Raw genomic sequence first — 15,632 nt, forward strand, 5'->3', positions numbered from 1 at the left:
TTTTGTGAATGAACCTTAGTACCTATCTGCCTCCAACTCCAGAGGGAATTTGAATGACAGATGCAGGTAAGGATGAACATGCAGGTGTTGCTTGGAATGTGAACAATGCTTTATAAATGTTTGCTAGATGAACAGAAATATTCACTAGATATGTGACTTTAACATTTACAGAGTGCCCCTTTTGTACAAGGCACTGGGAGAATGTGCAAAGAAGTGAGAAGGAAGCTGTTGAATAAGTATTCTGGTTATCTCTCTGTGTGACTATTGGCAAGTCGTTCAGCCTTCATTTTATCTTCCTTATGTATTGAATGGAGACAATAACAGAACCTACCACATAACATTGCCATGAGGATTTAGTAAGCTTATATATTTAAGTTGTTTAGCGTAGTGCCCAGAACATGGGAAGCACCATACAATAGTAACCATTACTATTGCTGTTGTTGTTATGTGCTAGAATACTTTTCTTCTAAAATAGCTTTATTGAGATATAATTCACCTGCTATGAAACTGCCCCCCCACACCCCGCTTTTTTTTTTTTTTCAAGACAGACTTTCTCTGTGTAGCCCTGGCTGTCCTGGAACTTTTTCTGTAGACCAGGCTGGCCTCTCAAGTGCTGGGATTAAAGGTGGAAACTGGACCTTTTGAAAAGCACCATATTTAACGGCTTTTAGTATACAAGCAATGTTGGACTATCATTACCACAATCTACTTTAAAGATCTTTTTATCCCCTCCAATAAAGTTGCAGACACATTAGCAGACACCTTCTACTTTCCCACCTATCCAGCCTCTACAACTCCTCTAATTTTCATATCTATAGAGTTGTCCATTTTGGAACTTCATATAAAAGGAATCACACAATCTTTGTCTTTTGTGATTGGGTTATTTCTCTTAGTACAATGTTTTTACAGTTCACCCACTATACATATCAATTTATTTTTTGTTTTCAGTACATCCAGACTCCCTTCACTCTTTCTAGTCCCCACCCACCTCCCTCTCACCCACAGTTTGAACGTATGAATACTTCATTATTTCTGTTGTTTTGAAACAGAATTTCACTATGTAGCCTAGCATAGCTTGGAATTCACAATCCTCCTGCCTCAGCCTCCTGGGATTACAGGCATGCACCACCACACTAGACTCTTCATTTTTAATGGTCAAATAATATTCTATTTTTAATTTTAGATTTATTTATTTTATTCATATGGGTGTGTTGCCTACATGCATGTGATGTGTAACATGTATGTGCCTGGTGCCCACAGGAGGTGTTGAATCCCCTGGAACTAGAATTATGGATGATTGTGAGATTCCTTGTTGCTGCTGGAAATCAAACTTAGGTCCTCTGCAATAACAACAAGTGTTCTTAACCACTGAGCCATCTCTCCAGCCCAATATTTCAATTTTTGATTATGCCACAATCTGTTTAACCATGCATCACCTGATTTGTTTGGTTGTTTCTACTTTGGAGTTATTATTATTATTTATAAGGCAACAATGAATACACCATGGATTTTGTATAGCTGTACATTTTCACTGCTCTTGGACAAATACCCAGATGTAGAACAGTTGGCTCTATTTTTTTTAACCTTTTAAGGAATAGCTAGACTGATTTACAAAGCAATGGTGCCATTTTACATTCCTGCTTGCAATGAATGAGGGTTCCAATTTCTCCATGTCCATGCTAACATTTTTTATTGTAAATACTTTTAATTTAGCCATCATAGAGGATGTGGTATCTTATTGTGTATGTTTAAGAAACTGATGTTTAGGGACTCAGAGGTTAAATGCACTTGCTGCTCTTCCAGAGTACCCAAGTTCATTTCCGAGCACCAATATCAGCACCCACCACTCACAGCCACCTGTAACTCCAGCTCCAGGGGATCTGATGGTCTCCACGGGCACCTGTACATATGTAGCATACACTTACACATACACAATAGTAATCGTAATAATAATAAACCTTTAAAAAGAAAGTGATTTTGTTTTTCGTTAATTTTATTTCACTTTCTGTTCAACAGCCTGTGGAAGGATAGCATAAAATCATTCACTCTGGGGTTGGGGATTTAGCTCAGTGGTAGAGCGCTTGCCCTGGGTTCGGTCCTCAGCTCTGAAAGAAAAAAAAAATCATCCACTCTGTATCTGTTTCTATCAAGGTAATCCTGAGCAGTGGGAACTTACGCCCCGTATTCAGTGGCCACCTGAGCTCACCAGAGAGCTGCTGCACGCAGACTCAGAAGGCATTTGCCGGGCCCTCAACCCATTCTGGATCCAACCTCATGTCAGAAAGCTGGCTATTCTGTTGTCACTGAGCTTCCTCCTTAGTTACAGCCTTTTCAGCACCTTTCAGTCTGTCGTTCCTGTTCAATCTCTTCAGAAGCTCTGCAGAAATTCAGAACATGTATCACTGGGAAAATCAGGAATGGCTTCAAAAAAGTGGCATTTGACATGACTTTCTTCTTCTCTCCTTCCTCCTCCTTCTTCATGTGTATGGGTGTTTTGCTAGCATTTATGTAGAGTGTCTGATGCCCATGGAGGCCAAAAGAGGGTGTCAGATCCCCCTGGAACTGGAGTTACAGATGATTTGAGCCACCATGTGGGTGCTAGGAATTGAATTCAGGTCCTCTGGAAGAGCAGCCGATGTGCTTAACTTCTGAACCATCTCTCCAGCCCTTATTGTTTTTATTGTCATTTTGACTCATAATTTAGCCCAGGTTGGCCCTGAACTCCTGGCAATTCTCCTGCCTCAACTTTATAAATGAAAGCATTTTAGACCCATGCTGAGCATTGATTTAAGTCTTGATGGATAGATAAACCTTCATGGGATAGCAATGATAGAATGAATGAAGATACCATTTCCATGGGGAATAGAAAATGATGGTTGAAGAAGGATGTTTTGACATCAAGTCAGACTCTGATGGGGAGTCCGGGGCTTGTTGGAATGGATGATCTTGAGGCTGCCTTGGTCAGTGGACCCAGTGACTGGCTAACATAGGGAATCCTGAGGTTGGAGAGGATTGGGAATCTGAGCATTGATTTGGATGGAGAATTTAGAGGCTGGCTGGAAATAAATGCCTATAAAGTTTCGTGGTTGTGTTTGTGGTGGTGGTGGTGGTGGTGGTGATGCAGCAGCTGCTGCTGCTGCTGGTGGTGATGGGAGTAGAATTCCAGGGGATAGGGTACTACAGACTGGGTGGGCTGTAAGATCATAGAGCTAGAGAAACACAGAAGTACAGGGATGGAGGGATGGTCTATAGACTAGTTGGGATGAAAAATCTAGAGATTGACATAGGGCTGGAAGGAGATCGTCTGAGACAGGAAGCCAGCTGCGATAGGGAATGGGATATTGTTTGGGGTTGGCAGACTGAGAAGTATCGAAGTCTGAGTTGGCTGAGTCTTGAGACTGCCTGGGATGGCTGTTTCGATGGCTTGGATCTTGGGCCTGTTGGACTAGCGCATATTAGAATAGGTTGCAGGAGGACTTCATTAGGCTGTTAGGTGAAGACCCCAGGACCGCTGAAATGGAAATACCTCCTGCAGACTGAGCTAAGGCTGACCTCCAGCTGAGGTACCAGTGCCTTGGGGCTGGTCCAGCTCGGGTGGCTGGTGGCGACTGCAGGTGGGGCGCGCGGGGGCGGGTCGGGAGAACTGGGTGGGGGCAGGGGCGGGGGGCGGGCCGGCGGCCGGGGCGGTCCCGCGCGGCCGCGCTGCGCAGTGACTCCGCAGCGGGCGGAGCGCCGTGGGCCGCGTCCTTCCAAGCCCTGGCGGTGGTGGTGGCGGTGACGGCGGCGGCGGCGGCTGCGGTAGCCTCAGCTCCTGCGCCCCGTGCCGCCGGCCCCAGCGCTGTCTCCCGGGCCCCCTAGGGCCCCCGGGCCCCCGAGCCCGGTGCGCGCCCTCGCGTCCCGCCGGCCCCCTCCCCCGGCTGGGCCCGGGGGAGGGTGGCGCCGTGAGCGAGCGGGGACCGGGCTCTCCTGCCCGTTCCCCTGTCCCTGGGCCGCCAGGATGGAGGCGGGGTCCGGGCCCCCGGGTGGCCCGGGATCTGAGAGCCCCAACCGGGCGGTGGAGTACCTGCTGGAGCTGAACAACATCATTGAGAGTCAGCAGCAGCTGTTGGAGACCCAGCGACGGCGCATCGAAGAGCTGGAGGGCCAGTTGGACCAGCTCACCCAGGAGAACCGCGACCTGCGGGAGGAGAGCCAGCTGCACCGCGGGGAACTGCACCGGGACCCCCTTGGCGCACGGGATAGCCCTGGCCGTGAGAGCCAGTACCAGAACCTGCGCGAGACCCAGTTCCACCACCGCGAGCTACGGGAGAGCCAGTTCCACCAGGCGTCCCGGGACGTGGGCTACCCGAACCGGGATGGCGCCTACCAGAACCGGGAAGCTATCTATCGGGACAAGGAACGAGAAGCCTCCTATCAGCTCCAGGACACTACCGGCTACACAGCCCGCGAGCGCGACGTGGCCCAGTGCCACCTGCACCACGAGAACCCAGCCCTGGGTCGCGAGCGTGGCGGGAGGGAGGCTGGGCCAGCGCACCCGGGCCGCGAGAAGGAAGCCGGCTATTCCTCGGCGGTGGGCGTGGGGCAGCGGCCACCGCGGGAGCGAGGCCAGTTGAGCCGTGGCGCATCCAGAAGCTCCAGCCCTGGCGCGGGCGGAGGTCACAGCACCAGTACCAGCACCAGCCCGGCTACAACCCTCCAGAGAAAGTAAGGAATGTGTTTGCAACCCCCACCCCACCCTTCCCTTCCCCTCTAGATTCCTCTTCAACTTATCTGGTGGATAAAGTATACGAAGCCCATGCCTGATTCCATTTCCTGCTTCTCCTATCCCAATCGGGAGAAGCCAGGTCCTCCTCAACCAGCTGACATGCTTTCCCTAGCCACCACACACTGCTTTGGTCAGAGGAGTGCAGGCTTTTTTCTTTTTTTACCTTCAGAACCAAGGCCAGTTAGAGACTAAAGCAATCTCCACTACCTCCTTCCACTTCTTCAACCCCAGCCTAATCCTTTCTGGAGGATGGATTAAATATTTTTTTAGGCAGAGGTGGTATCAACTCCAAGCCCCAAAGGAGAGAAACACTCCTACACACCTTTTTTGGGGGGGGGGGGGGTGGGGGGCTAATCTTGTCTAGAGGCAAGTGGGGACCAGAATGGATTCTGGCGGCTGAGATCCCCTCTGAGGGGAACTGCAGCACATCTTGGCATGGGGGGGGGGGGGTTATGGTGGCAAAGATGGAAGCTAGGCCCTTGGTTAGTTTCTCAAAGTCCGGCTGGTCTCCACCCTTCAAGAAAAACAACACCCATTTAAAGAGCCCTACCAGGAAGGGAAGTCCATAGATCTCCCATCTGTTGGATCAGCTTCAGTTCCGGTGCTGGGGTCTGTCCATGTGTCTGAGACAGGATAGGAATAGAGTTGATGGGACATGGGCAGGGTCCATTTTTCCCATATGGATCCCATTGTGTGCCGGTTGGGATAAATGTATTCGGCTGTGAGTCAAGGGCATGAAGGCTCACAGGGATGCCCTGAAGGCTCTCCTATTGCTTTGCTGCTATCGTGGAAAGAACACTGAACTGGGAGGTAGGAGAACTGGGTCTCCCTTCCAGCTCTGTTGCAGATTGGCTTTGTGACCTTGACTGAGTCCGTTCTTCTGTCAGTCCATCATTTCCCCTGTATTTCTTTTAAAGGCAAGGTCTCCCAACTGAGATTCAATGGTTATGTTACTAACCCAGCCACACCAAAGAGCAAGTCTGAAGTCCTTTAGCAAATGGACAGGCTTACCCTCCTCTCACTGCTCAGCTGGTCCTACCATGTGCCACAACTAGTGGAGTGTCTCTTGGAGGCTGGGCTGGGGGTGGGGAAGCCTTCTGCCTCAGGAAATCTGCCGGGAGACAGCTCTCTGCAACTCCCCCATGGTGAGGCAGCAGGCTGGGGTGCTGGGTTGAGATGGCTGGGCCCCAGGAGCAGCAGCTGCAGCTTGAGGGCTTGGCTGGGCTCCACTGCAGTGCACCCTCAGATGAGTGTTGGGGTGGAGGGACAGCCCCAGAATGGGGGCAGAGGAAGACTGGATGGGGCATCATGGTCCTTGAGTCTGGTTGCAGACTTTTCTCGAGGGGTCAGGCCTGTGATGGAGGGAGCAGCCTCATTATGTATGACTCCAGGGAGCAGACCCAGGAACAGTGGGAACATTTAAGATCAAATCCAGAGAACTTTTTAACCTAGCCAGTTGTGATGCAGTAGATTGCTTCAAGGGATGAGGATGGTGGCTGGCTGGACAGGTCCAGTTGAGGGCCAAAAGGGGTCCGAGAGAGCTGGAAGAAACAAATAGCTCCTGATTTGGGCATGAAGCCCAGTGAAAAGACCCGAATCTTCCTCAATTTCAGAATTCTATTGCTCTCGGCTTCTCCATCCTGCAGACATAGGTTGGAATTCTTGGCTGGCTGGAAGCCCATTTGCCCTTCTGCCATGGTTGCAGGCCTGCTTCAGACTCCTTCCTTCTTTTTTGTGCACTTTCCAGGTGGCTTGTTGGAATCCCTTGCATCACATTTCCTACTGGGCTAATAAAGAGGTTTAAATAGCACCTTGAATGTCTCTCAACTACATATTAACTGCTTGCCTATCTGTGATTACTTCATTTGGACTTCACAACAAAGCCCACTCAGTGAGCATCAGCAACTCCATTTTAGAGAAGGAAGAACCAAGGCTTCAAGTCGAAGGGGCCTTATTCAAGGTTATGCTACTAGTTGCTAATGGAGCTGGACTAGAATCTAAGTCTGCCTGTCTTAAAGGCACGCGTTATTTGTTCCCTAGAGCTTAACCACCCCAAGGAGTCTTGGCCTCAGGACCTGGAGAGGTACTGAACTGGGAAAAGCCAAGAGAGCCTTGGCATCTCCAGGTTTTGAACTAGAAGAGATGGGTCTGGGATGAGTGGAGGAGTCAATGGGGAGAAAAGACAGCTACCTTCCTCTTTCCCACCTTCCTCCTTGCCGGATGTCAGGAGAACCTGTAGCCATTGCTGTAACCAGTGCTGCTGCAAGTGACTCCCCTGCTAGGCCTGTTCTGGTTTGTAAGGAGTGGGTGAGAAGGCTGCTGTTGGAAGCGCGGGCAGGCAGGGTGGGAGTTCAGCAGCTGAGGCTGCAGCATTGGGGGAGGACAGGCAGAGCTGGTACAGGCTGGGCTCTGCTGGGCCCCAGGCTCCCTCTGGTGGACAAACTGGGGGAGAAATAGGGCCTGGGTCAACAGCTTGTTGGGAGCCCACTCTGCCTTGGACTCAGTTCTCCCAACCACCCTGTGCATCTATCAACTACCATCACGTCAGAGCATAAGAAACTGAGGGCTCTGAGAAGTAAAGTCCATCAGAGGTCATGCTACTAACACAACATACACAACGTATTCCTATGAACTTTGCCTTCTTTGCTTTGGGTATCACCCATCCATATCCATATCAGTTACCCAGAACTCCCTCATCCTTCCATACTGCTCTACTGGACAGGTTCCAGGATGCCAGAATCTCTTCTGCCAGGCTCTGGGTGTGGTCTTCCTAGTGTGACAGAAAGCGACATGAATCCCTACCTCCTTCTGGTCACTGGTACATGAGGATTTAGTTGTTTGCGTACTAGTTGTTGATCCTGACTAATGCCTATCTTTTTACGTGGAACTGTCACCTCCTGTCATGATTTTCAAAGAGATCTTTTTGTTGTTAAGCTTGGTCTGATCTCCCCTACAGTTCTGACACCTAGAATGATTTATAGAGGCTAGGACCCACTGCTGAGTGTCCCATGCTGAAGAGAGCTGTGTCCCTACATTTTCTGCATGGGCCTAGCGCCATCTCTGTATGCAGTGGTGGGCTGAAGCCAATATGGTGGTAACTGTCCATCCTCTGCCCCCACCCACCCTGCAAGCTGGCTCACATTTGGATACTGAACCCAGAGAGGCCAGCCTAGTGTTCTTGACACCCAGAGCGATGCATGGTCTACCACATCACTGCTGAACTATCATCAGCTGCAGGTGGTGGGGTGTCAGCATGCTCCCTACAGGGGCTGAGGCCACTGAGAGAGAGAGAGAGAGAGAGAGAACGAGCAAGTGAGAGTGAGCCCAGGGAGAGACTCTGGGGGAAGTCTGGCTCCTTTTGGCATGCTGGATTTTTTTTTTCTCTAGGGCGTCTCTCCTTCCTTTCATGAGGGAAACTATTTATTGTCCCCTCCACTGTGTTGTGAGCATTATGCTGGTGTGGGAGAAAATGATAATGTTGAATTTAATGAGAATTAGGAGTCTTGCTTCTCTGTCTAGATCTGGGGCAGGAATGGGGTTGTTGTCATCCACAAATATTTCTTGGCTGTGTTCACAGAGCAGGAGGGGCCGCCAGGCTGGGCAAGCACCATGCTCTTGGTACTTACAGAGCTCTCTTCCCACCAGCCAGGAAGACCGGGTTGCGGGCTTAGTCAGGCCAAAGACACAGTAGTGAGGACAAAGTGAACAGAAAGGGTGGGGGTTCCTCAGAGCACAGAGGGATCAAGACAGGCAAGGCCACCTGGGCAGGAGAGGAAGGTGCTTTGAAGAAGTGTGCACAGTCCCTTGATGTCCACTTGAGATGTGTGACAGAAGGGAGACACCGGGCTTGGTGTTTGCTGACTGTTCTTCCTCTGCCTACCCCTGCCAACTACGGCCTCTGTATTTTCTAGGGGCAGAGTAAAGGCCTGGAGCATGGTGAAGAGGCCATATGCAGACTGAGTGAGTCTCAGCTTTCTGTGTGGTAGGCACTCTCCTGTGCAGCTTTATGTAATGATAGCTAACATTTTTCTACTGCATTTACTGTGTGCTGGGCACTTCATTCTAAGTGCCTGCCATATAGTCGTTCATTCTGTCTTCACACGAATCCTTTCATGTAAATTGTTATTAAGTCCATTTTATGGATGAAGAAACTAAGGTCTAGGGAGGTCAGATAACATATCCAAGGTTCCTAAGTGAATAAGTGGCAGGACTGCAGAAGAGCTAGTAGGAACCCAGGCTGGGCTCCAGGGGCTGTAGCATTCTTGGCGTTCTTACTCATCCGGCAGCCCTATTTCTTATCTCATTTCCACAGAATCCTTGCCAGGTGGGTGTTATTGTTATCCTCATTTTTCAGAGCAGTGAGTTACACAGCTGGCTGGGACTGAGAGCTGTATGGCTTCCGTGCACTGTGGCCCCCTCCCGTCAGTGGGGGGGGGGGGGGTTAAAGACATGAACTCTAGGCCTGGCCTCCCTCCGAGGTTCCCTTTCGAAATCACCTCCCGAGTTTTTCCATGGTGTCCTGAGAGATTACTTCTCTTTTTTCTGTCAAGCCTCTGATAAATCTGCTGGAGCCAAGCCATGTCTGCAGTCTGGCTCCTCTGTTCTTGTTGTCTGTTTCCGTCCACAGATTCCCCTTCTTCTCTCTCTCTGTCTCTCTCTCTCTGTCTCTCTCTCTGTCTCTCTCTCTGTCTCTCTCTCTGTCTCTCTCTCTGTCTCTCTCTCTGCCTCTTTCTCTCTCTCTCTCTCTCTCTCTCTCTCTCTCTCTCTCTCTCTCTCTCTCTTTGCGAATCCCTTTTCTACAGACCATGCCTGAATTACCCTGGCTGTGTGCTGCCATCAGTAGCCCACCCAGGCCTTCTGATGGCCTCTGGGACATGGCTAATACCGTTCCCTTCTCCTTGGTTGCTTACTATTATTTCTAAGGTTGAATTAGCTGACACCTCTCCTATCTTTATTTGCTGGTCCTTTTAAAAATAATTATTTTTATTTTATTTTATGTGTATGACTATTTTTGCCTGCGTGTATGTATGTGCACCACATGTGAGTCCATGGAGGCCAAAAGAGGGCACTGGATCTCCTGGAACTGAAGCTTTGAACTGCAGTGGGAGTTGCTGGGAATCAAACCTGGGTCTTCTAGAAGAGCCTTAAGCACTCTTAGCCAGTGAGCCATCTTTCCAGCCCTTGTTGGTCCATCATGATGCTCAGTTTATCCCTGACATTTACTGAGAAGTTTAGCCTCTTATTTTATATTTTAATTTCCATTGTTATTTTATGTGTAGGGGTGTTTTGCCTGCATGAGAGGGCATTGGATCCCCTGGGACCACAGTTACAGATTGTGGCTTCTGGGAATTAAACCTGGGTCCTCTACAAGAGCAACCAGTGCTATTAACCACTGAGCCATCTCTCTAACCTCAAGTCTAGCATATCTATCTGTCTATCTATCTCTCTATCTCTCTATCTATCATCTATCTGTCTATCTACCTATCAATCATCTATTATCTACCTACCTACCTACCTATTATCTATCTATCATCTATCTCTCTTTATCAATCATCTATCTATCTATCTATCTATCTTCTTAGTTGGTCATATCTTGTGCCTCCTACTAGCCTCTAAAACAGTGGTTCTCAACTTGTGGGTCTCCCTCCACCTTGTTGAGGTTGCATATCAGATATTTACATTAAATTCATAACAGTAGCAAAATTACAGCAATGAAAATAATTTGATGGTTGGGGATCACCACAGCATGAGGAACAGTATTGGAGGGTCACAGCATTAGGCAGGTTGAGAAGCGCTGGTCTACAAGGAGTCAGATTTACCTGACGTGTATTGAGTACATGTTCTGTATCAGATTCGGTGCTTAATGCTGGGGGTGTAGAAAAGGAGCAAAAAACTTGGAAATCCATCAATTCTGAGTAGACATAAGGACGTCTGAGTAAGTGCTGGCGAACTAATGGCCGGGTCCCTCAGTTTTTCTTTATTTTGGACTCCTGTTGAGAGAAATGTTAACCTCAAATTCCTCTTGTTTTTTCCTCTTGCTTCCTGGAGGCATTTGGCTTAGGATTTTTCCACTTTTACACCCAGTGGTCTCCCAGTTGACACAGTGACAGAGAAGCCCAGTTGCATGAGACTTTAGAGGTGTACAGGCCAATCTGCTCATCATTCCATCTCCCTGGCAGGCCATGTCCATGTCATGCCACATTCTTGACACTTGGTGCAAAATCTTCTCTCCTGAATGAACCAGGGAGTCCTATACAGGACCTGTATGCACTTCACCCAAGTCCAGTTACAACTTGTTTATTGGCACATTTTTTCATTTCCTTTCCCTTTTTTTATATCAATGGATATAAAAAAGACCAATGGGTCTTTATTGAGATCATTCACTAGGCCAGGCACAGCATCTTGAGAGTGGGAGTAGACTTGGCCTCTTTGGCTCGTTCCCTGGCAGGTTCATATGCATCGGTCACAGGAGAGAATGAGGACTAGATGACTTATTTCCTCTTGGCGGGGGAGGATGATTTGCCAAGAAGTCTAGTTTCCCCTGCTCTCTACTGTCTCCCAAAGTGTCCAGTTTTTAGGACCTTTGAAAGCACGTACACAGGAAGCCCATCTTGGCTACTTAGTAGCTGAAGCTCCGTGGGGCCTGGGAACCCTGAGTACTACCTGAGAGAATCTGAAGGAAGGAAGTGGGATGTTCTGGAATGTAGACTTCATGTGAGTCTTTGAGCATCATTTCACTTGCAGGGCCTGTTTCTACATTTTTCCCCCACAGCAGTACATGGGGATAAAATTGTATTTTCTAACATGTATGATTCATACTAGCCCCCAATTCCCTTACCACACCCCCACCCCTTAGTGTGTCAGAAACTTTCCTGCCTGCTCCTCATAGTCATCAAGGTCCTGATCAGGATGGAAAGCAAGAGAGCCAAGGATAGAAAAGAATAGATGATACTGCCCTGCCCCCTAGAGGCGAAGTGTAACATGAAAACAGTCCCATCATATCCAAAACAAAGATGGCTAGCCAGAGCTACAGGACAGATGGGGATTGTTCCTCTGATGCTTTAGATGTAAATTAATCACCACCATCACCTAAGTGGTACCCTTCACTCATACAAGATACATTTCTATGGTATAATGTGATTTTTTTTTTAGACTGTAGGTTTTATTTCTTTTTAGTTGGCACATAGAAATTATTGAATTTTATGCTTTCTTAAAGGGTTAGGATGACTGCATATCCAGGCTTATCATTTCCTACTGGATCCCAAGATACAGTGTACTACACTCACTTGAATCAAATGAATGTTCCCTTCTATCTAGCCATTTTAGAATCACTGCCATTAGGGCCTAGTCCTTGGTTAATATTTGTGAGGCCCCGGGTTCATTTTCTGTTGTATTCCCTGAAGAATAATAAACATTGGCCATGAGGAAGAATTGTGAACAAATTAGTTATTTCCTCTTTAGGGAGGAGCTCAGTTTACTCCCAACATTGAAACAAAAACTCCTGTTGTTGTATATGATGCAAAGTACCTAAGTGGATCCTCACACAGCTGTACAGCTGCTGTGTTAGTCACTTCTTGAGTAGCCCAACTCAGCTGTGCTTGTACGAACTGAATATGGCCTAGCTAGTCTCAGCACACAGTATGTGTTTATTCATTGATAAACATTCCTATTACTGATAACTTTCTAAAGCTCTGTGCTATGTGAAGGGAAGGAGGAAGAGGCCGAGTAGACACACTCCCCAGAAGTCTGAGAGGTTAATGCAGTGAATGTGTGTGTCTAGTGTATGTGTCTAGTGCCACGTTGCACCTTGCGTGCTAACAGGTAGAGTTTGGTTTTGGTGATTTACACTGCACAGCTCTGGCTTCAGAGTGAAGAAAGCAATTGTGGGGACAGATGAATACAAAGTGATATCCAATGCTGTGTTGCCAGAGGGAAGGACAGAAAGTACCCTAAGGATTGGTATCTACAGACCATCAGGGAAGGCTTCCTAGAGGGAGTGATTTCTAAATGGGGCTAACTAGGTGAAAGAGACTATATGTGGGTTGTTGCGGAGTGGGGGCAAATGAGAGGTTAAGGAAGGGGAACAGCCAAAGTATCCCCATTACATGAAATATGTGCAAAGAGAAGAAAGACTTTTATCAGTCAAAGACAGCTAGAGCAGGGGATGGGAGGCAGGGGAGTTCATCAAAGAGGAGGAGATTCTGGAGAATTGGTCAGCCTAGATCATGAAGACATAAGAATGTCAGTATTGGGAACTTTAAGGTTTTAAACTAGGGAGAGAGGTGCCCATGGCATAGTATAGTGAGAGTCACATTTTGGAGCAATCTCCCTAGAAAGGCAGACTGTAAGATAGATTTGAAAACGTCTTGTGAGGAAGTGCATGTAACAGTCTCGATGAGAGACTGTAAGATCTGCATTCCTATTCATAAAAGCCAAGACATGAAATCAGTGAAGATGCCTATTAACAGATGAATCAAGAAAATGTGGTGTATATATACAGTGCAATTTTATTCATCCCTAAAAAGAATTTAATAATGTCATTTGTAAGAAAAATGAATACAACTGGGAATCATGCTAAGCAAAATAAACCAGGCTCAGAAAGACAAATTTTGTATGTTTTTTATATGCAGAATCTACATTTAGATGGATGGATGGATGGATGGGTGGATGGATGGATGGGTGGATGGATGGATGGGTGGATGGATGGATGGGTAGATGGATGGATGTGGGCTTGGGAGATGGTTCCTTGGGTAAAATGCTTGTACAATCATGAGGACCTGAGATGGAATTCCGAAGCACCCACTGAAAAGTTGGATGTGTTGATACCCTCCTGTAGTCCCAGTGCTGGGGAGCTGGAGACTGGAGGATTCATGGGCCTTGCTTGCTTGTCAGTCTAACCTATCAGTGAGCTCCAGATTCTGTGAGACCCTGTCTTAAGGATAAGGTGGAGAGCTGTTTTGGAAGACACTCAATATCGACCTCTGGCGTGACCACACACACCACACACACATGAACAGACACGTACACAATTATATATGACATGACAGCAGAAATGGGACTATTGGGAAGGGAGAAGGGGACCAGTGGAGAGAGGAGAGGAAAAAGAAGAGGGTGCATTAGGGAGCTAATATGAGCAAACGACAAAAATATACATGTATGAAAATGATATAATGAGCCTTTAATCCCAGTACTCAGGAGGCAGAAGCAGACAGGTCTCTGAGTTTGAGGCCAGCCTGGTCTACTGAGGGAATTCCAGGACAGCCAGGGCTACACAACCCTGTAGCAAAAAGAAAAGGAAAGAAAGAAAGTGACACAATGAGACTAATTTTAAAAAGAAAACAATTTGTTAAGAGAGTAGATCTCATTTAAGAAAAAAAGAAAAGAAAAGACCTGCACACTTGGGTGCCAGAGAGAGAACAGTGATGACAATAAGCTCTTCAAGTGCCATCAGAGAAGGGAACACAGCACACTGCAGGAGCTCAGAGGACCAGCAGCCATTCATGATCAGCAGGGTTGTAAATGTCAAATGTTTGAGCTGGAAGGGCCTGAAGTATGCAGCTGAAGGCGATTTACTTTACAGGTGAGAAGATTGCGACCAGAAGCGACAAAAAGACTGTTTAAGGCCCTGCAAGTGTGAGGAGAAGAAAGCATTCGGACTGCAAGAGTCGCTGTGGTAGTACTAACGCCGATGCTCAAAGCAGTGTCTGTTGAATGTGCTGCTCGAAAAATCTTAGGATTGTTTTTGTGTTCTACTTATAGAAAAACCAAGTGAAAGAAAGAAGAAAACTAGGTCTCCAAGAGATTGGGTGGCTTGTTTGGGGTGAAGCAACAAAGAGGTTTCATCTCCTAAAGGGGCTTTTGCTCTAACGGGAGACTGGTCTTCTGCTCTGATTTGGCTCCTCAGTAACCAAGGTGCTGGATTCATAGCTGGGATAGGACCTCTTTCTTCTTTTTCTCCACCCAGCTCAGGACCAACTTCTTCCTGCTAGTTTTTGTCTTGCTAGGACTTGTTTGATGTATCTGAGGCAGCTCAAAAGCAATTTCTGGCTTGACAGCCAGGCCTGGCCACCCCCTGCCCCTGTTTCAATTTTCATTTAAAGGAGGGCTGTGCTTTTGAGAAAGACAGACTTGCACTTGCGTTTGACTAGAAATGCTGCCTCAACGTGCTGGATGACCTCAGTGAAGCCATTTTATGTTTTATAAGCTTTTAGTTCCTGGTCTTTAAAATGGAGTAACAATGCCTACTGCTCAAAGATTAACCGAGATCATTTGAATTGCACTCGCTGATGTTTGTACTCAATAAACAACCATTTTTGTTCTCTTTCTAAAATCTCCTGTGGACAGTAATTTGAAGAATCCAGTGCTAGGCCAAGCTTTGCTTTTCCTCAAAATGGTGTATTTTCTCCGTGCCAAGATGGAGCTTTCATTGTTCATTGTATCTTCCTTTATGCCTCAGGCACTAGTTAATTTGAAGTATAGCTCCAGCATCTTTGTTGGTCTCTCTTCCTGAGTTCATTTTTTGGTTCAATTTCTGGTCTGTCCTTATCTGTGCTCTTGGAGCAAATAATCTGAAATCCTTCAAGATTCAGGCAGGTATAAATAATGATTGGGTGTAAGTGGTTGAGTAAATGGAAGGCTGGAGGGGCTGGAATATTTGAAGAGGACCAGAAGGTGCTGCAGGCTGATCTGGTTGAAAAGACAGTTGTATGGATTGTTGTAGGGGGCCAAAGTATTAGTTTAGACCAGTGGTTCTCAACCTTCCTAATACTACGACCCTTCAATACAGTTCATCATGTTGTGGTGACCCCCAAACATAAAATGATTTTCGTTGCTACTTCACAACTGTAATTTTGCTGTTGTTATGAAT

General features: G+C 47.3%; 1 protein-coding gene across 3 annotated transcripts in view; it reads left to right on the forward strand.

The window, feature by feature from the left end:
* Positions 1–3,700: 3,700 nt before the first annotated feature.
* Positions 3,701–15,632, forward strand: part of Iqsec2 (IQ motif and Sec7 domain ArfGEF 2) — an 83,470-nt gene continuing 71,538 nt past the window's right edge. For all 3 annotated transcript variants that reach the window (XM_036173930.1, XM_036173931.1, XM_036173935.1), the window contains exon 1: positions 3,701–4,704. In XM_036173930.1, coding sequence (XP_036029823.1) covers positions 3,998–4,704 — 707 coding nt within the window. In that variant the 5' untranslated portion in view covers positions 3,701–3,997. The remainder of the gene's footprint in view (positions 4,705–15,632) is intronic.

This window comes from Onychomys torridus, chromosome X (assembly GCF_903995425.1).
Source record: "Onychomys torridus chromosome X, mOncTor1.1, whole genome shotgun sequence".
Lineage (NCBI taxonomy): Eukaryota > Metazoa > Chordata > Mammalia > Rodentia > Cricetidae > Onychomys > Onychomys torridus.